The 24,517-nt window shown below is 46.3% G+C and overlaps 1 protein-coding gene across 2 annotated transcripts in view; it reads right to left on the bottom strand.

Moving 5' to 3' along the window:
• The window catches only part of SOS1 (SOS Ras/Rac guanine nucleotide exchange factor 1), a 51,650-nt gene extending 32,400 nt beyond the window's left edge, over positions 1–19,250 (bottom strand). For both annotated transcript variants that reach the window (XM_059828506.1, XM_059828507.1), the window contains exons 1-6: positions 19,164–19,250; positions 9,728–9,853; positions 7,385–7,516; positions 6,686–6,850; positions 3,131–3,340; positions 2,472–2,615 (exon numbers count right to left, since the gene is read on the bottom strand). In XM_059828506.1, the coding sequence (XP_059684489.1) occupies positions 2,472–2,615; positions 3,131–3,340; positions 6,686–6,850; positions 7,385–7,516; positions 9,728–9,853; positions 19,164–19,250 (864 nt within the window). The remainder of the gene's footprint in view (positions 1–2,471; positions 2,616–3,130; positions 3,341–6,685; positions 6,851–7,384; positions 7,517–9,727; positions 9,854–19,163) is intronic.
• Between the last annotated feature and the right edge of the window lie 5,267 nt (positions 19,251–24,517).

Below are 24,517 nucleotides of genomic sequence, written 5' to 3'. Positions count from 1 at the left end.
GAATTCCAGAAAGATTTGCTAGTCTTCTCAGGGACTGAGGAGAGGCTGATCAGCTTCTAGTTTCCAGGATTGTCCTCATCAGTCTTTCTGATATTGGGCATAACACTTTATCTCCGGTCGCTGGAGACCTCCACAACTCACCACTAAATTTCAAGAATTCTAGACAGTGGCCTTGCAGTGACATTACCCAGCTGCCTCAGCATCCTGTCCCGCCCCACAGACTTGCATATATCCACCTTTGATCAACAGTCCCTAACTCGATCTTTGATTTTCACCTCTCTCCCTCAACCTTTGGTAGCAGGCCTAACCGGGAAACCTAGAAGCACGTCTCGCCAGTAAAGACCAAGCAAAGGAGACTTGAATACCTCAGTCCACTCCCTGTCCTCCAGCACAGGGTCTCTCACCCCAGGAGCAAGATACACGCGTATTCTACCATCTTATTTTTCATGCTATTTTACTTATAAAAGCCCTTCTTGCTTTGCTTCATATTCCTCACCAAGTTTAACCCCAGCTGAGCTCCAGCCCTCTTAATACCATTTCCACCTGCCTAGACAATGCTTCTACACTCCTCCAGGGAAGCCTGTGTTTCTTTTTGAATCATAAAATCATTTAGGTTGGAAAAAACCCTTAAGATCACCAAGCCCAACCATAAACCTAACACTACCAAGTCCACCACTAAACCATGTCCCTAAGCACTACACCTACGTGTCTTTTAAATACCTCCAGGGATGGTGACTCCACCACTTCCCTGGGCAGCCTGTTCCAGTGCTTGATAACCCTTTTGGTGAAGAAATTTTTCCTAATATCCAACCCAAACCTCCCCTGGTACAACTTGAAACTAAACTCTTGTCCTATCATTTGTTCCTTGGGAGAAGAGACTGACACCCACCTCGTTACAACCCCCTTTCAGGTAGCTGTAGAGCAATGATAAGGTCTCCCCTCAGCCTCCTCTTCTCCAGAACCACCCCAGTTCCCTCAGCCGCCCCTCACAGGACTTGTTCTCTGTGAGGAGCCTTCACCAACTTCACTGCTCTTCTTTGGATGCACTCCAGCACCTCAATGTCTTTCTTGGAGTGAGGAGCCCGAGTTTGGTTAAACAGGATACTCCAAACTGCGCTCGTCCTTGCCTCCTGCTACATCTACCCTTTTTCTTAGGGACTGGGAATGCATATTCCTTGTGCATTGAACACACCGCCTTTGAAAACAAACCAGCTCTCCTGAGCCCTTTCTACCCTCAAGGTAGCCACCAACGCAATCCTGCCTCCCAATTCCCTGAACAGGCTAAGTCTACTCTCCCAAAGTCCAGGGTCTTCAGCTTGCTTATCTCCTGCACTTTTCTCAGAACCTTAAACTTTACCACCTCTATCACCTGCAGCCAAGCCTGCCATTAGCTACGATGTTCCTGACAGTTCTTCCTCGTTCATGAGAAAGAGGTCAAGTGCAGCACCTTTCTTAGTTGGCCTATCAGCACGTGCCACAAAAAACTGTCCCCAGTGCCCTCCAGAAGTCTTCTAGGTTACTTGAACCATAGTAAGCTGCCCACCCAGCAGATGTTGGGAAGGTTGTTCTCCCAAGAGAACCAGGGCCCGGGATAAGGGTATGACTCCTACTTGTTTAGAGAAGGTTTTGGCCACTTGTCAATTAGGCAGTTTTTGAGGAGAAGCTTGACCACAACATGCCTTTTGGTGGCCTCCTCCTCTGATCCTGATCCTTAAGCATTCAAGCAGCTCATCATCCATTCCATAACAGAGCTCCATGTATTTGAGCTGATCTTTTGTCAAGCCTCTTGGCCTCATCTTCCCCATCTGTCCTTCTGAGTACCTGTATTCGTTCACACAGCCCTCCATCATGCAACCCTTCCTGTCATTCACATGACAACTCTGCAACTGTGCACAGGCTCCCAGATCCTCTATCTGTACATGAGCACATGCACCCTGGGGAAAGAGACGCTTCAGATGAGCCTTTGGTCATCCCACCCTCTCAGGAGGAAGGTGCAAGAGCCTTTGTTGTTATGCTTTCTGTTATGCACGTCCCCTTCTCCTCTCAATTCTTCAATCTACAAGCTTTGGTCTCCATCCACTAACAAGCCTAGTTCAAAAGCCTTCCTCACCAGCTTAGCAAGCCTGTTGGCAAAGAAGCCCTTGTTCTACTTTGTCTTTCCATAGCAATCCTGATCTAGAGCCGATTTACAGGATACCTCCATTTTTGTCAGTCTAGCCACAGGTGTTGGCTTTCCCCCAGCTCCATGCTCTCTAAAGTTTAAACAGCCCTATAAAAACTGAGGTTTAGAGACTAAAAAGGTAAAAGCACTCAAAAATGGGCAGTCTATTCATCATGGTGAGGCTGGAAGAAGAGATCTCAACCTAAACAGAGGCAGCTAGAACAGAGATGTACTTAGCATCTAAGTGCAAGTCATTAAAATACATACGAATAGCAAAAAAAAACCCAAAACACCCCAAGTATTTCCTTACCTCTGCCATGTCTTCAAAACAGCTGCCTACAAGCGGATGAGGACTACCTTCATCTGTCATTTCAACAGTGTCTTCTATATGACCCAATAACTTCACACTAAGTTCATGAATGTCCGATATACGACTAAATATATTTTCCACATCCTGCAAAAAGCAACAGAAGCAGACAAAAAAAATCAACAGGGGATTGGACACAATTTATAAGAGGAAGAATGTTATGTGCAAAGCTACTCTGTTATGATATGAAAGTGGAGCACTTCCTTAAAGAGAACAAGATTTTATAATATATTTTATTACACGCTTTCTGTGTAATTTATGTAAGATCATAGAATTTATTTTTACAATAATGACACTATATATATGTATAAATATATAAAAATTTACAATTATTCAAACATGGCAAAGAACAACAGTGCCAAATCTTAAGTTACAAGCCTGCAAGTGAATATAGTAAATTGGGTGGTTTCTTCCGCAGTTCTACAAAACCAGTGCTTCCCCACAAGTGCTCCTTTACTACTTCTATTTCAGAACTTGAGACAAGTGCTTCCTCTACTATTGATACATTGAACTGGACAACAGTTAAGTTGTAGAAGGGTTCATCCAGATTTACAGATATTATAGTACAGAGGTTTTTTGTTTGTGGTTTGTACAATACTTACATGAGATGAAAACAGTTTTGAGTTGGAGGCATATGGCTCTCTAAAAACTCTGATAATGAGATTTAGTTCCCTTATATACTGTCGAACCTCTGCCATAAATGACTTCACTAGGTCATAATAGGTTTGCTCCCCTGAGGTGGAGGGTTCCTCATCAGATAAAGTTAGTGCACTTAAATCTTCTACATCTTGATGGAACATATCCATTAATACCTAGGGAGCAAAGAGGGGGAAATCCACAAAGTGAGAACTTCTTTTCAAGATCTACCAGTAAGTTACCAGTAAAGGAAATCTATTATTCCCATGAAGTCAGAGTGATCAGCAGTAAGATTTATGTATTATCATTCTGCAATTGGTTGAGCATTACGAAAGCAATATTCATGGCTATGAATTTGCAAGTCAGTATTTGCAGCGGCACTTTCTGAAGAATTCCCACTCATTTAGACCAATCCAGGCATCTCTCCAAGAACATGGTCCTAAAATCAATTACAATTTTAAGAGGTCTGTGAAGTATACAAGACACATTTAGCTGTATTCTATTACTCTGAATTAGCCATGCATAATCTAAATTTCTGAAGATACTGTATTATCTGAAGTCAAAAAGCGTGTGCATTTTGGCTTTTCAGCTTTAGCAGGAAGTCACACATGATCGTGCTCAGAACCCTGTAATCTATCTGCGATGAATACTGGCCTGCCCACACACTGTACGTGGCCTGGTTTCTGTCCTTAACTCCTGAGTTCTCTCGTTAAAACAGACCCTCGAGGAAGGGCACCAGCTTCGGAAAAGGTGGCAGTCACGTTGCAGAACTACACGGACAAAAGGACCTCTAAAAACTTTGACTACCGGAGGTCCCAGTTCATACCCAAGCAAGGCTTGCCAAACAGAAGCAATTAATAATTCGAACTTCTCAAGAAACGTGGATCACTGAACATTTCTTCCAAACATGGTATCTGAGCCAGGAGTCATTAGAATGACTTAGCAAGTGGCAAACAGAAATCATACTCTGGGTTGTTTCCATGATACTCGAAGAACATCTTAAAGGTAAACTAAATAAGTTGACTGCAAGTTAGTAAAAGGCATCCTTATTTGAAGTATCTTTAGCAGGAAGAAAACCTGAAGAGGGTCCACAAACAATCTACAATGATGTAGCAAATCTTTACAACAAGGCAGCATAAGACATAGTTCAATACACAAGATGACTTTGTCCTGGGATAGACAGATGGGACCGTATTTATAAACAAATCTGCTGCCCAGAGCTACACCCCTTCCAGGAACTCATGAAGTGTATCAAACAATACATGCAAACTTCAAAATAAATGAGAACTTAAGTGCTGTTTGCCAGCCTCCCTTCCGAACAGATGGAGGTGAAGCGATGGCAACCTACGCCTGTTACTGCAGAGACTGACAAGACTGCTGTCAATCACTGAAAAGACCGAGGAAAAGACTGCAGGATCACAGCCGTAAATACTCCTCTGAGAACCACAGGAGGGAAGGCTAACACATTACACACGAACTAGAGTTTTTAAAATGGCAGAAAACAGAATGAAAAAGCGGTTTTCAAAATAATTCTAAAACCGGAGATCAAGAATTAAACTTCTCAACGCCACACAACAAACATGACATTTACCCTGGTATTTACAGTAAAAGTCTTCTCTCTCTAAAGCATGTTACAGGCGCTTCTCCAGAAGACGTGTCAGTTAACCAAGCTGTTGACTACTGATATTGGACAAATGAACTATTCTGCAGGAGAATACTTGGGGGTCTCTAAGTTCAAGAGAAGATCTGGTAGGTTCATCAGACTTGAATATTGGAAGAAACACACCTACCTAGAACAGTCATTCTTCACCCAGGTCTTGTCCTAACACTCCTCAAAAATATACAGGTCTAGTGAGGAGGGAAATGGGCACACAGCAGGTTCTTTCTCCTAGTGAATCAAAGTTCCCTGCTACACACCCTGGTCTTAAGCTTCTCTAAAAGCAGAACAATGGACATTTTGCATTAACGCTGACTTCTTCTGAAGCTCTAAGAACAGAAGGTGATTCATCTTTCAAAGCCAGTGAATGTACATGGAACTCAGGTTATAAGAAGAATACTAACTAATTCTGAGGAATGGAACATTATAGGGTGACTACTGTAGGAAACCACACGGAATAATGCGGGTATTCAAGGAGGCCCCAACATATGTAACTTTACTTCACGGACACAGTTCTAGCACATACTTGAGCTAGAAGATTCCAGGCTGTATTCACAAGGTGCATATCTCACTACCATGAAATCCACAGAAACAAATTAAAGTAACTATAGCCCAGATATTGAATTTAGAGCAATCAGAAGCACGAGCAGACAGTAGAAGAAAAACAGTTTGCATTTTAACGGAGTTTGTTTTTTGCAGACAAGACAAAATTTTCCAGATGGACGGCCGGCACAAAAGCAAGTGTGAAAGTGCTTCAGAAGAAAAATGGCACACAGGGCCAAGAAACTGTTCCGGTTGTTTTGTTTCAAAAAAATAAAAAAAAGCAGAACACGTTATGGGTATGAACATTATATACTACGAAGTTTCTCAATGCAACTGGAAAGAAAACACCTTGGGAGCACCTTTCAATGGCTTGTTCTGCTGAGGCAGTAGACCAACAGGCCTGCTTTAGAGCCTTTCGAAAGTGTCTTCTGTGTCATATCAAAGAATTCCTCCAATGTAATGTAATGGAAGTTCCTAAATCAACTTCATCACGGCTTTTCTGCTCACCACCTTTCCTAGGATAGAAAGAAGCACGCAGCAACAGCACTTGTTCCTGTTGTTATTCTATGACAAATATTCAACCATACACCTTCAAAGCCTCTCCTAATGACCAAAAGCAAGAGTGACCAAGACTACTATCCTGACTGGGAAGTACATGACTCTTCAAGACCTCAGAAGACATGTTAAGAGAGAGTAAAGAAAGGTGAAGAAAATAGGATGACGAAAAGCAAGCGGGAATGAGACAAAGGCATTCATTGAACCACGGAGGCTATCCCAACCGAAGATACTGATTAACACAGACCAAGACAAAATACTGAAGAGAGATGATAAATCTGAAAATCCCTAGACTTCAGCAAGATTAGAGATTCTTAAATCCCATCCCTTAAAGGATCAACTTCAAGCATTGTTTTTTAAACAGTGGAACGCTTGAGATGCTAACGAGGTGCCCAGAGAAGCCAGAGTGCAAAGGCACCTGAGAGACAGACGGAGGACCTTGCTCTATCACTGCTGGAAAGAGAGGCGATTCCTGCCTGAACCTAATGAATCTTCTCAAGCTACAAGAAAGACTAACCGCAGATAAAAATATGGACCGCTAAGGAGGATTAGGCTGAGATGCTAATGCAGGTGGGTTTTTAGTTTTAAAACGCTGGACCATCAAAGCACTACTTTTTACATGCAATCCAGTCTTACTTATTTTGGGAGAACACCCAAGCTTAATTTCAGCCTTCTTTTTTCAAGCTATAAAATAAGGAATAGACATCATCCTCTCAAAACTTAACTAAAACTTCCTGTTAACATGAGAAACAAGAGTTAGGCTTACCTTATCAGCACACATTGCCACTTTAATATCTTGTTTTGTAATCTCATAATGTCTTATATTCCGCACATAATTCCCAACCAGTTTTAGGATGTCTGCAGAAATGTATTCTAATACTGCCACTATGTAAACAGACACTTGGTGGTCAATTTTGTAGCCTAGAACTTCCTGAAAGGAAACAAAAAAAACCGTGTCCCACGGTTACTCAGTCAATGAAATACACGCCATAGGTTACAACTAAAACCAGTAAGTTTAAGACCCTACTCAGTAAACATTCACCACACGTCCACGGTTTATTGTAGTAATAGAAACACAGTAGTAGGCCTAGAGAAGAAACAGTGTCACTGTAGACACTGTGGAAGTGACAACAGCCAATGACTGTCCCAAAAACCTCACTTAAGCATTTAGGGCTATTTCCAGAAGTTTCTTGAGCATTTTCTTAGTCATGCAAAATGAAACAAGACCAATCAAATTCATAGCAAATGAGTTCTTGGCTTTGTTTGTCCAACAGAGAATTAACTAATTTAAGTGAAAAAGAAACATATGCAATTAACTAAACTGGAACACTTAAAACTATGTAACAAACACAGACATTCTTATTATTCCTTTTTGTTTACATTTCAGGCAGCATACAGACATTACACAAAACAAAGGTGTCAACTTCTAAGGGCGCTCTAAAAGCAAGATTACATCACTGCTTACCTTTAATAAGGGATGAATTTTTTCTACTGGGAGAGATAATGGATTTCTTCGTTTCCTCTTCTCAATAGCAGACTGGGCATCAGCTATTGCCCACTTATCAATAGGATGGGGAAAACTTTTTTGAACGCGATCCTTAAAAAAAACAGGACTAAAGGGTAAATGCACAGTCTGAATGATTTTAGCAATATTACTACATTATCAAAACGCTTTACATTACTTAACAAAGGAAATGTTTGCTAATGTTAGTATTTCAACTATAAAAGCTTGTACAACATGCATAAATTTTATCATTTTGGTACATGCTCCCTATGTTCATAAAGCTGTATCAGAATATCATTATCATAGAATAATCTAGTGCTCAAAATTTGAGAAATGCCAGAATTAAGTCGCTGCTGCAGGCATGATTTGCTCCCCTTGTGCAGAGGCCTGGTAATTCAGCGTTTAAATACACGACTACATTTTATCCAGCACTTTACTCCCTGTACAGAACAGTCACTGAATGAGATGGTACGAGTTTTCTGTTTCACCTTTACTGATCAGCACATGGTCCAGATTTTATATGTGCAAACCGCCCTGACAATGGCAATGAACATAATAGGAAAAGAGAATGTCCAACAGCACCCACATATTGTAAAACAGTTTCATAGTCTACAGTTGGACCAGTTTATTTACTCCTTCCAGCAGTCAGGGTGCCCCAGGACACCTACACTCTCCCATGCATTGAACAACTCTCCTGCTGGAACTCACCAACAGGTCTCTGGAGGTTCAAAAGCTTCACCGTTTTTGGTAGCCCTGGTGTTCAGAAATGCCAGAAATCTAATTTCTCAGCTAACTTCACATTTTATTTTTTCACACCACAGTTCCCGCTGACTGTTTCGGTTGCAAGTGCTCACTTACGTAAATATGACCCCCGTTTGAGCAACCGTGAAATGAGGAAGATGAAGTTAATGACCACTTACAAAGAGCTGGTACAGGACAAAGTACACAAACAAAAACTCTCTGACAAAAAACTGGGACAGAATACAATTCTATAAAGGTGGCACCCAACTTTCCAAAGTACAGGCTTTGGTTTTTCTCCCCTCATCATACCACTTCTGCAAAAGGAAAGCGGAGGTCCTACCAAAAAAAAAAGGCTCATTCACTACCTAATACCAATTCACTCCCCTAACATAGTCCAGCCGGCTGAGTGAACAGCGAAGGTGTCCTGGGGAAAAATAAATGTGTATGACCATATAATTAAAGACAGCATCATTATGCATAAACACAAAGGGGGTAAATTGAGGTTGCTTGATCATCTCTAATTCTTGTATTTCTCATCCTGACTTCACAGCCATGAGACTCGTAACGCAACGCTGCGTGTCAAGTTTTTTTATTAGCATTGTTTAAAACACACCATTAAACACAAACCTCTTGTCTCTTGAGCTGCCAGACCAGAATGATGTTGCAGAACAGGCCGGCCATTAAAGGGGACACTGGAACACCATTAGAGGTGTCAGTGTTCAAAAGAGAAGAGGAAGGATGAAATTCATGAATCTTGAGCTCATGGTTTTTTTTGATTTGTTTGGTTTTTTTTTTTTTTGGCCATTAGTCCACTTTCTTCAGAACGTGAGGAAGTTGCCTCTTGTTTTGTTACCTAACCCAGCACAGGCACAGCCCCCGAGTACTGGAAACCAACTTGCACACGGAGTCTGTACTTGGCACCAAAGCCTTCAAATCATGGTTAAGCACAAAGGGTTACCAAGATGTTCATGGGCTCAGAAGCTTAACTCATTTGTTTCTCAGATGGAGAAACTCTTCTCAGATCAAGCCCTCTTCTCAAACATCAAGCTGCTTTTCTGAGCAACAGATTGGAGATCTTTGAAAAGGCAATTGTAAGAGAAGAGGTTTCTATATAGAGGAAAGAAGCGTTCCTCGACTCATTCTGAGAAAGTGACTGAACTATTTTTGTTCAAATTTCCGGGACGGCGGGGGGTATCTCAGCCTAAATCACCATGCTGAGAAAGCAACACAGAGCCTCAGACTAAGCAGCTATAGTTTGCATGCAATATCAGTGTGGAAAAAAGGTCTTTTGAAAGGAGCCAGTCAGCTTTAGATACACAAGTTACACTCACCATCTACTATACAGTAACACAGTTCAGAGATAGTTTTAGTGTGCATTGAACAACAAATTCAATTGATAGGAAAATCAGCTATTAGGTAACTCAGCAGGCTTTATGCGGAAGGTTCTGCTACATAAAGATACACAATTAGTGCTTTCCTTTTTACATTGTGAAATGATTAATATATTAACTTTTCATGTAACAGTTCAAATTATTACAGATTCGTAATAATGATTCTCTATACCTCTACATCCAGAAAACTTCTTGGTTGGGCTTGACACAACATATTTAACAACTGGAGAATTAACTCCTCCACATACTGTAACGCATCTTCAGTAGAGGAAAGTTTAGGATGGACTTGCACCTGAACCTATGGGAAATAGAAGAATTCAAGCTTTGAGTTTTGCTCTTCCCCAAACCACATGCTTTACTTGCAACAACAAAAAAAAAAAGATGACAAAAGCATGAGCCAAACAGCTCAGAAAAAAATCCAACCCAGAACGTAGCTCTGTGAAGGCACACCAGGCGAACATGAGTGAAACACTGATCTACACCCGACAGAAATACAAATCTCAAGTGTTAAACGTACTCAAATCGCTGTAAGTGACGTTTCATGTCAAGAAAACAGCTAATTAATAACGGCGGTTAGCAGTGCAATTAGGAAAACATTAAAAACCCTGCATACACTCATCTTTCTCCCCCAGCTCTTAAACCACTGTTTGTACGAGACGTTTTAGATACGGTGTTTTCTCCCTTTTACAACTCATTGTTCGTCACTCAATCTATAAGGATGACATACAGAACTTTTTTCACGGAGAGAGCACTACAGAAACCACAATGATTTCAGCAGTATTTAGCTTTCAAATTATTTAATCCATTCCCAATCAGCTCTCACTAAAATAAAGATTGGTTTAGAAGTTTGTTTCCATACTGATTTTTTCCAAAGAGGTCAGCCTCTAGAAGAAAAAACACTTCAAAAAAAGGCCACAGTGTTGTCCTGGCATTAAGTGGCAGTTCAGAGGTTTTGAGAGTTTGGTCCCCGTACATTTACTTGTATGTCAGAAGCGTCTGTAAATTCTCTCTGGTGTAAATCCATTGAGCCATGATCCCCTTCGCTCCTCCCATTATTTTTCCAGACAGCCATTGAACTGCTGAAACAAGCCCACAGCAGAGCGTTCCTTCGCACTTCTGTAGTTCACAAAGCAGCACAGTTTTAACCAGTTTAAATTTCTGGTATGCAAAGCTTAGTGCTTCAGAGCTTAGACAGAGCGGCAGTCTAATCTCAATCCTACACCGGTGGCAAATATTATGCCACAGCAAGCTGGCTGCTGACTTTTGCAACTCATCTTTCAAGCCCCAATTTCATCATTTTACCATTCCGCTGCGCACAACTCCAAATGCCTCCAGTTCTCTCAATCACTAACACATGAGCTTAACCACCTTAAACCAAAACCCAACAATCTGTCTCATCCAAATATTAAACCCATGTCTATATTCAAATAATGGTGCCATAATTATTTAATTTCACACCTGAGTTTTCATTCCTGTTTTTAGTTATAGCAAGAATTAAATATTATGAAGTTCAAACACACAACAGCCTCAAATAGAAGTCCACTTGCCTGCTAAGGCACTCATTAATTTGGAAACTTCATGTCTGGGCATAGTCCCGGTGCTCATTTAACTGCTGCTGAGATTTAAATACACTAGATCACGCGTTTGGTTTCTTGCAGATTGCATGCCCTTATGCAGCAGGTCTTAAAAAACATCTCCAGAAGTTATTGCTTTTTTAACTTAAAAGCACTCTGGCAAAAATAGAAGAGAACTTCTCTCCCTTTGACTAGCTAACGCAATTATTTTGATTATGCCAACAGTTTCATTTTTCCTAAGAACTCCACCGTGCACAGCTACAGAGTGTGTTTGTGGAGGTACCCGAGTAACAGCCTGCCCAACAGTCCCAAGCATTATTTACAATTCAAACACTTGACATCTGAAATACTGCACCAGCTTGGAACATCTTAACACCAGAAATTACAGACTTGCCGAAGTATTCTCTTAAAGATCAGAGCTGATCTGAGCTGCCTGGAAGATGCTGCCTTTAATGTTTTGGGGGTTTTTTTAATGCAGAACTGTACTAATTTGTGCTAGGTTCTCCCTACAGTGTACTCTAGCACTTCGTATTTCGAGAAGTGTTAAATTACCAAGTCAATCCGACAGTAAAAATACAGAGCGTGATAAACCGGAGTGATGAAGAGCAGCTCTGTTTTCTCCTTTCCTTAGAAAACAGATTGTAGACTTAAATAGCTTCATCACAACTCTTTCGGTCTGTAACACAGTCTATAGGAATAAGAACAAACAAACAAAAATACCACATCAGGCCGTGACCTGGAACATTACCCATAGTCAGCCGAAACAGAGGCAACAACGATAACCTCCTACTACTTTGGGAGATAAAGTTCCGAACATTTTTCCTAAGCGTTTATGTTTGGGGGGGCAATTACATCATTCTTCTCAAAGGCCATCGTCTTCTGGCACTATCAAGCTCTCCTTTAGTAGAATATCCACCTCAGCAGAGGAAAACATCACGACGTGCCCTTGGCTTGCTGGTGTAGTTTATATTAGGTAGGTGGCAAAACAGCATCATTGCTCCTTAAGTGAGGTTTAGTATCATTTAGGGTTCAAAGTCATACAAGCAAAAGCAAGAAAACAACTAGATTAACAAGGAAGGATAGGCTGGACATTAGGAAAAATGTCTTTACTGAGAGGAACGGTCAAGCATTGGAACGGGCTGCCCAGGGAGGTGGTGGAGTCACCATCACTGGAGGTGTTCAAGGAACGTGTGGACATGGCACTGCGGGACATGGTTTAGTGGGCATGGTGGGGTTGGGTTGATGGTTGGACTTGGTGATCTTACAGGTCTCTTCCAACCTTAGTGATTCTGTGAAAATTACAGGATATCTTGCTGTACAATTATCATAGAAACATGTGGTTTTAGTATCTGCACTACTGTAGTACCTAAAGGCTCAGACTGAGAATGAAAAAATGTGATTTGAGGGTACTCAAAGCAAATCCCAAGAAGTCCATTATCTAAGACATGATGCAAGACTGGGTAAAACGCAAGATTTAGTAAGAGGAGACAAGAAATGAGAACATCTGTTAGCATACACCGTCACGTGACCGGTTTCAAAAAGAAGATCAAGTTACCGGGGGGTTTCCATCTTTCTCATAAAGTCAGCTCCGATTTTAAATTAGAAAAACCGGGCCACCCTGCCTTATCACCCTTGGAAAGGAGGAGTATGGCTTGAGTCCCACCAGATCCTTCACAGTCCTGCATTAGGAATACACACGATAAAAACAGACTAACAACTTCTGAAGTGTAGTGATGTTTAGATAAGATTCTTATCTACACATTTAACCTCTCCCTTAAATAATGACAGAACCCATCCCTTCCCTCCTACATACACACCAAAATGTCTATCTTATGATAAGGGAAATTACTAAAAGAGCAGCTTAAGATCTTTTCACAAAAGCTTCAATTCTTTGAAATACCCCAACTAATTCTAATAGGCAAATACAATCGACATCAGCGACAAATCCCTGCCTCCGTGGCCCCGTTTTCACTCATCCGATCACTTTTTTGAATGTTCAATCTCCTCAATCTTTCTTTAACTCTCAAAAGGGAAACAACCAGGATTCTCTTTATTTGAAGATAAGCAGAGCCAGCATTTCTTGAACAGCTTTTCATGCTCTGTTTAAGAACACGAGCAGAGACAAGCAACGTCTGCTTAAGAAATTTTGTAGCGCTTCAGGAAAATCCTATGATACGACCACTTGGGTTTTTGTTTGGTGTTTTCTTTTTCTTCCCTTAAAATCAACAAAAGCAAGGAATTTCTATCAGGAATGGCAAAAGCTTAAAAATTAGGCAACCATAAATCTAAACTGCCAGAAAAAGTCAATGAAACCAACTTAAAAAAATGTGCTTAATGAATAAATACAAAGATAAATCTATCTGCTCTTACTTTATAACCCTCAGCAACTTCTTTTATATAAAGCTTTCTCAAACCATTCCTTTCAAACTCTATTTAATAAATTAGAATATAAACACTCCCAAGAAGCCTCACGGGAAGCAGCAGGGACCTAGACCAAACTCAGAAACAAGTTTCAGTTAAAGGACGGCAGATGGAACAGCTTCAGCTTACACAGCGGCTTGGTCTCCCACTGGTCCAACACAGCAACTCCTACGCTGGTCACAGGACGACCCAAACCCGAGTCGAGACTGGAGACTGACACTCAGCAGCTCCTTCTGCACTAGAAAGAGGTGTTCGGTAACAGATAAGAAAGGAAGACTCGCACAATGAAGTTAACAATCCGGTTGACACTAAACCACACTTCCTTAGCAACAGTTTTGTGTTACCTCGTCCCCACGTGGCCATGAAGAAAAGCCTAACTCATGTCGATTGTAAAGCTGAAAAATTTGAATTTACGATGAAAAAACCTCTCCAAAGACTTCTTAAAGCAACTTCACGTGTTACACAGAAACACCAGCGTAACACTCCCAAATCATCATTAACAATCAACGCAATCAGGCTCGCCATTCTCGGTTGTTCTGCTAAATACAGAACGCACCAGAAATATCCTACGCGTGGACGGCTGCAGAGAGAACAATACTGAACTGAGTCCCATCAGGAGCAGCAGAAGCTCCAGCAGCTTCAGAAAAGCGCGTAACAGAAGGAAATCATTCTAAAGCTACGTAACAAACTGAAATAAAAACGAAGCATCTACTGTTGGTTTTCTCATCCGGGCAAGACTACCCATCTACGGGGATTCTGGCAAGAAGTCACAGTATGAATCAAAAGCCAACGCCTGCTAAAGAACAACTGCGCTTCACTGCTGAGCGCAGGTACCGCTGCGCTGCCAGGCTTCTTGGTGGCAGCTGAAGTGCTTGTAAGAAAGCGTCCAAAGGAAAAACCCCATCATATTTACCGCAGTGTTTTGATAATAAAATGGAAGAAGCTGTAAGGAGGTGAGACGGGCCAAGCTGTTTTCCAAAGCACTATCCGAGAGGGTGAAACTTCACTGATTATAAGCATTTTTCTAAACCTTTTCTAAACCTAAAATTTTCTAAACCTTCGCAGACAGTTTATTCAACAGCTTATTAGTAGAAATGACTTGGCCGCAGAGCAGGGGTTTTTTTTGGGGGGGGAAGAATTTTCTTCACTTCAATTAACTTTGAAAGTCTTCACTAATGTTATAACCCTTATTTTTACTCAACATATCTTTTGTTAATCTTCCCTCAATGACTACAAAACTACTGACAAGCAACTGCTTACCACCGAAACACTCCAGGATGAAATATTTTACGTACAGCTTGCATGGATGAGTGTTCTCACAGTGCAAGCACTCCATAGAAAGGTTTTTTCCTTCTATTCTCGTACATCACTGCTGATATTTGGCAACCCTGCCTGTGTTTTGTTTTCTTGATCAATTAAAAATCCGGTAAATTAAACCAAATACAAATGTCTCGGATCCACACCAGCAACAATTCGCTGAGGCCACAAGACTGAGATTTTCACTAACATTTCTCTTGATGTATCAAGGCAGCAGCAAACTTACAGCAAAGACCTGAACCGTAGGAGGATCTTAACTTTATCCTCCATAGCCATCAGAAGAACAGTGAACCCAAAGCGATCAGAAAGTAAGGATGTTCTAGATCTGCAGCGAAGCAGTGCCAAGAATAAGAAGTGCCATTCTGAGTAGCAAGTGGCAGCTGGACTATCATCAATTTGAAGAACTAGGTAATTACAAGTCAGGTAGAAATAGCTTTGTCAGCCACAGCTTCCTGAGCACTCCGTAGTCACTGAAGCAGCTTTTCTCATCTCTATCGCTCCGTGAAAGGTAGAGAAGACTGACTACAGGATACAGGGAGCACCTGGAAGCACACTGTCTGGAACAGTTTCCTTAACTGAGGATGCAAATCCCCCTCCGCTTTCAAGCCACATCAGTCCAATCACTTTGACCACAACAAATTCCGACAGCACCCCTTGTTAATTGCTCAACTGATTCAAAACAACTTGAGGTACGCAAACAGTGGAATATCTGTATGGTAAGAAAGTTCTTTTGTTTTGCTCAATCACTGAACTGCTTAAGGTATCGATCAGTAAGGATGACACGCTTCCTACTGTAAAAACCAACATATCAGGGAAGAAGCAAGTCAGGGGCACGCAGAGAAATTCTGACTGCATAAACAAGAGTTACACAAGCAAGATGAAGCCACAAGGAAAGATGTTTAGAAAAAACTATCCGAAAGGTTATGACCAGAATGCAGTGTAGGAATTCACTAGCACGGGAACACCAGTGTTGGAAGAGGCGTCACTTTGCAGGCATCCCTTCTGAGTCCGTTTTCCAAGGGGTATTAAAAGCCACGTATCTCCAGCCACCCATGAGCTCTGGTGTTTCATGTGTCTTGAATCCTCTGTCTTCAGCCCCAGCATCTCACCTTCTGTCCATCTCTGCAACTACAATTTCAGACACCAGCTGTTATTCCTACTTCCTTTTCTTGTACCTCATCATCACGATTACTGTCTTTCGTCAGCAACCAAGGATCTCTGCAACACTCCTCTTTTGCTGCTTCAAAATAACAGTGACCAGGCAGAGAAGCATCTCAGTACACATCATTTTCTTCCTAATTGAGTGCACTGGAGTCTATCTTGACAGCATCTGAAGGAGAATCGGAAGAAAAGGGATTACATTATGATCTGAATGGTACAAGAGCTGCTTTGTGCAAATGCAGCTGTTCAATGCAAATACAGTTCTATTGTTAAGGTTCATGTCTAATGAAATACAAGGCATGCTGTCCTAAGAATTTGTTGATGTAGGAAGAGATTTATTCTTACTACATATTCTCGGTTTTTCGCTTGATAAAAAAAACCAGAATCAAAATATCTCACGGGGAAAAAGAAAGCTATCTGCACTGATTCAACAATACCTTTTTTTTAAGAAAGCGCTTCCGAGGCTGTAGTTTGAGCTCTGCGTTACAAGCCGACTCACAGTTACAGAAGGGCAATGGCATTTTAATGATTGAGTCCACGTGTGGCAGCTTTCCCCAATAGCTGCAAACACTCCATCCTGGTATATATACTTTAACAATGTCAAACTAAAAGCCGCTCTCCTTATTGGAGATGTTAATTCAACATAGGTCTTCCCAAAGGTTCATTTCCAGCTATGCAGGAAATCATCACAATCCTGTTTGTGCCTCTACCTGGTTTCAACGTGGAGTTCAGAGAACAGCTTGCTGTCGCTACCTGAGAACGAGTGTCAGCATCTGGTCAGCTAACGGGGGAAATGAAGGAAAGGTTCTCCTCTAGTAACGACAGGATGTACATGAGCTTCAGATAATCTGACTCCTATGAGATAGCACGCTCTGGCAATTCAGCGGACAAAGCCACAAGGCACTAGTTTCCCTCCAGGACAGTTCTGCCCTTTGACCTCACCGGCATATGCTGCCACATTCTCTACTTTCCTAGTCCCTCACTGGCATATGCTGGCCTCCAGGTACAGCTCAGGTCTTTGGCTAGCAGAGCAAGGGGTCAGGGTCTCAAACCCACTGGCTGCAAAGCTGCAGTATCGCACCTGCCTGGTGAACGACGACAGATGATCGTCAAAGCAAGTACGCTGCAACGTTCATGGTTTTACCTGCCACCTGTGACAGGTTCATTACATTTCTGGGGCCTTTACCACGGCTAAACACCCTAGCCAACACTACTCGTACCTATATAAGTTAGTAAAGTACCCAGTTTGGTTTCGCCATTGATGAAGAAGCCACTAAGATAATAATTTAATATTTTCATCTGCCATTTAGTTTTCCTCTAACTCAAGTATTCGGCTGTTCAGCAGAGCCGGCGACAACATGGACAGCTTCTTCATTTCTACCTTTACAGGGACAGCAATAGTAAGCAGCAGAAGACTATGCTTCTGGAGCGCAGAGGGCAACAGCCTGAAAGAAGACAGGGAACAGGTGGTGATCTCACGAAGAACGACGGTTAAAAGAGTTAACACCTGCCAGACAGTTGCAAGTTTGAGTGTGAAGCCTTCAGAACTAACTCCACCTCACTCCTGCCACCCCTCTACCCACAGTAAGAAATAAAGCACAGCACAACAAAACCAAGACAACTATACCTTGCAGGGCCAGTTTGTCATCCTTGGTAGCTTGTCATTGCCTTCTCTGTTGACTTCAGACTCCAGAATTCCTTTCCCCCCCAAGGAATTTATCCAACTCCTTCACAGCAAGCATCTTTAATGCAGGGTGACTCCACGAATGCCTTGTCCATTGAGAAGAAATCTTGCTCTTCAGATGTAGCAAGTAATTCCAAAGTCTTAGCTCATACTTGCCTCGAATCCTCTCTCTACGTCCTCCAGTCGTTAGCACCGAGTCTCATTCCAAATTTGACAAACCTCTGCGACACCGTGGAATAAACCATCCTCCAAAGGAAGGAGCTCTCGCTGGTTGAGACCTTGGGTAGCTCCAGTTTCCGAGCAGGCTTCAATGGGACGGCTGTCCAAGCGCTTACAAGCGCCCCAAGAAGCAGCGAGTTGTACGGTTAGCGCAGAAGTATAGTTTCAAAGAAGTGACTACCGATCGGGGACAAGACATTGACAGCACATGCTACGGATGAGACAAGCAAGAGACTTCCAAGAACTGGATGAAACCGCACAGCGTTGGAGACCTCAAAGAGCACGCCCAGAGAAGCGAGGCAATACATTGCAAGAGGAAATTAGGAAGAAATAGTGAACCGGTACAACGGCAACACTTGAGACTTCCAATCCATACTGGAGGATGCAATCGTTCAACTAGCCCTAGGAGCAAGTCTTTTGCGCAGAAGTTGCAGTTAATCACTTTAACTAGACAGACTCATAAAGCATTGCTGCGTACGACTAAAAAGCGTCAAGTTCTGCAATCCGAAGCCAGTTGAAGCAACGGTGTCAGAAACCTCTTGTTTCTTAAGCCTTCTACTTTCTGGGCTCTGGCTGCAGAAGTGGAAGAGAAGCCCTCACCATTTTTTCTCTCTTCCAAATAAATTCTTTCCACACCACAGGCACAAGCTTCACCATCCCGAGGGAGCAAGACTCGCTCGTTTGTCCTAACGAAGCTTTCGCAGCAAAAAGGCATTTCAACTCAGAGAAGCTTAACTAAAAGTCATTAAGCCCGAACACTAATTAACCAAAACGCTCTCAGCAGTTCCTCAGAACGATCCCCCCCCCCCACCCCAGCCGTGTCACTCCTGGGCGCTAAGGCAGCCTAGCAGAAACCCGCAGCGGCACTACTTGCTTCCTTCCCGGCAAAGGGGGGGCAGGACCCGCCTGCCCATTAGCCAGTTTTTATCCGCACGGCTCCGCCTGTCAGAGCATCGCCCCAGCCCGGCTCCCGCGGCCGCCGGGCCTCCCCCCTCCCTCCGCGGCACCCGCCGAGCCAGGCCCGCGCCTGCCAGGGTGGCGACCACCGACCCCCGCCGAGCCCCACCGCCGCTTCCGGAGCGCGGGGAGCACCGACCGGGGCCCCGCTGCCCCGGCTCGAAGCACCGCACCGGCCGCGGCCCACCCCGCGCCGAGGCCGAGCCGGGCCCCGGACCGAGTCCCGGCTCCCGCGGCCCTGCGCGCCGGGGCGGGGGACCCCCGCTCCCCCTCACCTTCTTGAGGGCGGGCACCAGCAGCCCCCGCCACTTGGGCGCGTTCTCCTCGCTGAAGAACTCGTAGAGCAGCGGCGGCGCCTGCATGGTGCCGCCGGGCCCGGCCCGCTCGGGGAGGCGGGGGAGGCGGGCGGGGCAGGCCGGGCCGGGCCGGGCCGGGCGCCGCGAGGAGGCCGCCGCGGGAGGGCTCGGCGCCCGTCAGCAGAAGGCCCGGCGGGCCGCCGCCACCGGCGGCAGGCCCGCAGCGGCGGGGGGAGGCGGCGGCTGCCGCATTCCCCGCCCCCGGCTCTCGGTGGTCGCCCCGGGGGGGGGGGGGGGAGGGGGGGGCGGTGGGCGGCGGGAGCGGGGTCACGCAGCGCGGCGCGCGGGCCGCGAGGGGCGGGGTCGGGCGCCCGGAGCGCGAGCGCCGCCGCCTCCCCGCTCTCCAGGCTCCCGTCCTCGCCCGCACGGTTGGCGGCCGCCGCGCATGCGCGGTGCAGCCGTGCCCCGCGCACGGCCGCGCCTGCGCTCAAGCGACGCGTGGTCGGGACCTTCCTTCCCCCTCCTCCCTCTCCGGCGGAAGTGACTTCACCAGGCGGCCACACACACCCCCCCCCCCCCCCCCCCTCCGCGCGCCCCCTGCCGGCGCCAGGCTCCGCGCCCTTCCGCCGGCTCGGCGGGACCCCCCCCCAGCGCTCCCTGAGCGGGTCGGGCCGCGCCGCGGGGCCCACACCGGCGGGTGCTGCCCCCGGCCGCTGCAGCCGTGTGGGAACGGCCGCGGCCCGCCAGGCCCTGCGGGCAGCCCCAGCTCTGCCTGCCCTCGGCAGCCGCCGGGCGGCCCCGGGAGAGTGGGGCCCAGGCGGGGCCCTGGGGTAGGGCCTGGGCAGCCATTGGGACCTCTCAGCCCCACAGGCTGCGGGCCCGTGCCCGGCAAGGGAGGGTCCGGCAGTGGGGTGGTGGTGGCCCCACAGAGCCCTGCGGAGGTCTGGGGAAAAGAGCGAGGTTTGGATCAGTGTTAGGGCCCGGTGGAGCTGTGCTGGGCCAGGCAAGGCCCCTCAGCCCCTGTCCCGGCTGAGGCCTCTGTGGGTCTGCTGGTAATGCTGCCCCTGAGGCTTTGCTGCCTGTAGACCACGGCTGATCGCACTGCCGGCTTCTCACCTCTGCCAGGGTGACCTGGAGCACGAGGAGATGGCGTCTGCCTGTGACACCCAACTGTCTGCTCAGAGCTGGAGGCAGTGGGGTGGTGTTGCTCTTCCCCAGAGAGCTCTGTCATCTCACATAGGGACCAAGATCAGAGATAAATAAACACCCTATTCAAGCAGCACAAGAACAGCCTCAAGGGTGAAAAGTAAGCTTGGTTCTTGGAAAAAAGACCAGAAAAAGCAAAGCTGGAATGCAAATAAAGCCCAGTGGTTTACACAGGACAAAGTCCGTGGTGGTCTGCGGGGCCTGGCAGGGCAGAGAGAGGAGGACGATGCAGGAGATGGAACACAAATCATTGTTCTCTGCTTTGAAGGCAAGGGGCCAGGGGGAGCCCGAAGGCCAGAAGAAATAGTGAGCTGCTGTTGGGGAGCACAGGGAGGGAGGCAGATGTGTGAAAACCTTTGCTGGTGACTGGAAGGAAGGTTTAGGACCAGCTTCCCAGCTGGGGGGAGAGTGAAGTACCTGCACAGATTGCTCGGGCAGAGGCTGCTGAGCCTCCCTTGGTCTCAAAGGGCTGGTCACGCAGACACCTGTCAGGAATGGCATGCATGTTGGGAGGCTCACTTAATTAGTGTTTGTGAAGCGCTCTGAGGACAGGAGATGTTCTTGAGACACTGAGCAGTACTTCAGCAGGTAATGGATGGAGCCTGTCTTCACCCCGCAGCTCCGCCTCAGGCGTTTTTCCTCCAGACAGATACTGCTGTCTGAAGGAGTCAGACTTCTGCTTTGAGCATGCTGGAACAAGGATGAAAGGCAGGAATATTCATGTCTCAGAGCTATTTGCTTGGTCTAGCAGCCTGCCTGCGCATTCAGGGACACCATCACAGCATCTCATAGACTGCCGAGCTGTTGCATTTGCTGCCTTATGATGGAAAATCAGTCCATTGAAGTTTAAATCTTCAGCTGCTCCCAAGTATGTGCAAGACTGGGTGTAAAACCGCAGCAGTGCTCTGCTCTCCAGCCCCTCCATCTGGAGATTGAAGGTGCCAGGACTCCTAAATACCAGTGAATGGTCTACAGCATCTCTTTCCTTCAAATAAAATAGGGTTGGTGTGCTGGTTTTGGCTGGGGTAGAGTTAACTTTCTTCATAGCAGCTAGTATGGGGCTGTGTTTTGGATTTGTGCTGGAAGCAGTGTTGATAAAGCAGGGATGTTTTAGTTACTGCTGAGCAGTGCTTACACAGAGTCAAGGCCTTTTCTGCTTCTCACCACCAGCGAGTAGGCTGGGGGTGCACAAGAAGTTGGGAGGGGACACAGCTGGGACAGCTGACCCCAACTGACCAAAGGGATATTCCATACCATATGACGTCATGCTCAGCATATAAAGCTGGGGGAAGAAGAAGGAAGGGGGGGACATTTGGAGTAATGGCGTTTGTCTTCCCAAGTAACCGTTACGCGTGATGGAGCCCTGCTTTCCTGGAGATGGCTGAACACCTGCCTGCCGATGGGAAGTGGTGAATGAATTCCTTGTTTTGCTTTGCTTGTGTGCGCGGCTTTTGCTTTACCTATTAAACTGTCTTTATCTCAACTGATGAGTTTTCTCACTTTTACTCTTCCAATTCTCTCCCCCATCCCACCTGGGGGGGAGTGAGTGAGGGGCTGTGTGGTGCTTGGTTGCCAGCTGGGCTTAAACCACGACAGTTGGGTAACGTGAGATTGCAGGCACTGCGTTCGGTCGGTTCAAACGTTCGGTAAGGCCACAGGACAGTCCGTGCCTGAGCTCTGCCTCCACCCAGAGCTGCCAGCACCAGCTGATGGCTTTCCTTGCCTGGCTTTCCGTGCTTTTTCAGTGCCCCCTGCCTGAGGGAACCCTGGGTTTACTGCTGCTGTTGGGACAGTCCTGGTTCCTCACTGGCCTCCGCCTGATCACACTCACTTCATGTGCCGCACGGGAGGGTGCAGTTTTGCTTGGAAAGCAACTGAACAAGACGTAACTATCTTCAGGGCTGTCCGAGGAGCTGTTGCTTCTCTGCTCGTGGCAAATAAACCAGCCTGTATGGCGGGATGGGAAAAGTCCCATGGGTCCACTGAAGGGCAGAGCACAACTGAGAGCAGTAGGACGCTGTCTCCCTGCAGTTGCTGTCCCAGGCCATTAGCTTGGCAACCCCACCCATGGTGGAGAGCACAGGCGCTGGTGATTACCACGCATGGATGTGCACATCTGCAAGGTGAGGGTGTCTAAGGACCTGGAGGAAGGACTGCAGCCATCTGGGTGCTCGTTATGGTGCAGACTCTTGCAGGGAAGAGCACAGAGTTAAAAGCTGAGGGCTGCTTTTGTAGGGACATAGTGGAGTTGAATCACGAGGGGACAGAGGAAGCTCAGTGGCAGAGGGAGGTGCAGGGAGCCAGGCAGCGGGACGACCTGCCCTTATGTCAAGAAGCGAAGATGAGACTCATTGTCGTTGCTGTCAGAAGCGACAGAAACCAATGGCCACAGCCAGCGCAGTGGTAGCTTTACAGGGGCGTACAATGTCTGTGGGTAGCATGGGGACACTTGGGATCCCCCCGTGCTGCTGGAGGAGGGAGAGGAGGACGAGGTGGAGGGTCAGGGCGGCCCTTCGCCATACTGCCCCGATGCCCGGCCAAGCAACAGGGGCTTACAAAGAGTGACAGTGCCCCTTTACCCCCAGCAGCCGCCATGGGGAATGTGAGGAGGCACCAACCGGGAGCGACTGCCAGGAGCTGACGATGTACTCCTGTATTCAGGTGGCAAGACACTGCTAGGAGTAGCTGCCTCTCAGAGCAACGCAAGGGGGACCTGACTTTGAACATGTTGGATTTAAATTAGCTCTAAAGGGAATATCTGCACCCAAGGAGGTGCTGCTCAAGGAGGGATGAAGACTTCTAGCAACAGTAATGCAGCTGTATTGTAGAGGATGATGCTGAGCGGACAGCAAACCCAGCATTGCTGTCCACAATGAGGACTTGAGAGCCCACCGGGGTCCACGTCCCCAGACACATTCCCCCAGGTCTTTCTCACCTCTCAGTAGAGGACACAGGCCTGGAACATGACTCCCTGAAACCTGTATTTTAGATCAACCTGGAGTGTTTCCTTGAAGGGAAGCAAGAGGTTTTGGCACATTCCCTGGTTTTACCAGCTTTTCCCCCCACCTTTTCACAGATTCCTTCAAAAACCAGCAGTGCTATTGCTAAAGCTGAACCCTGGGAATGTAAGAACCTCCCCCTGCCTGGGGGACGCATCCATCCCTGTCACTGCTCACAGCATTGCTGGGTTCCCCCCAGCCCCACTGCAAGGTTTCAGGGACAAAGCTACAAGGAACAGGCAGCCAGCTACATATGCTTCACCTCGCACAGCTCTTGGTTTCGGTCAAGGGCAGCGGGACGCGGAACTTGAACCTGAACCCCCTCTTTTTCAGGTCACCAGATCCTGCTTCTGACAGGAGCAGGCAGCACTGCACGGAGAGATGTACAAGAACAGGATAAAACAGGATAAAAGTGGTGTTTGTGCCCCTGTCCTCCCAGCTTCCAGGAGCGCTTCTGCAACGGACCCAAACCACCCTGCTGCTTTGTTCTCTAAGAAAGCTCAGTTTAGACTGCGACCCAAGCTTAGCCCCTGCACTGCTCAAACTTTGCTGCCAGGTTGGTGAATGCCCCATCGTGCAGCTACATCACAACACGCTTCTGCCTGTTAGCGGCTACGACCCCTAGCTAGAAGCCAGCGATAGCAGCCAGAGTGGAAGGGGCTGGGAGGAGAGAGAAAAAGGGAAGTCGCACAGGTTGTTAGAGCTGTGTCAACTAGCTGTAGGCAGAAGCCTTGCTCTAACCTCATCGTGCCCGTTTCCTGGCTCTGACTGTGCTCCTGTCAGTCAGCCACACACTGATCCCAATCTTAGGTCAGGATAGGGGTGGTGGAAGCTCCCTTGAGTGTGGCTCAAGGAAACTTTCAGTTCATGGCAAGTGCAGGTCTAGCAAAGGAAATCTTTTGCTCTACCAGACATCCAGGCTCCTGGGATCAGCTGAAGGCAGCTGCCAGCCAAGGAGCCGAGCAGCTCAGGATGGGGAGAGGCAGTTTTGCAGCACAGACCCTAAATCCTGCAACAGGGCAATTCCTCAGAAAGCAGGAACCCTTCGCTTCTTCCTCAACTTTCAAGGCTGGAGAGCAGCATGTCGAAAACAAAGCTGTCCTGGCTATACTGACAGATTTGAGACAA

This window comes from Gavia stellata, chromosome 23 (assembly GCF_030936135.1).
Source record: "Gavia stellata isolate bGavSte3 chromosome 23, bGavSte3.hap2, whole genome shotgun sequence".
Taxonomy (NCBI): Eukaryota; Metazoa; Chordata; class Aves; order Gaviiformes; family Gaviidae; genus Gavia; species Gavia stellata.
This window is presented reverse-complemented; position numbering and strand designations above follow the sequence as displayed.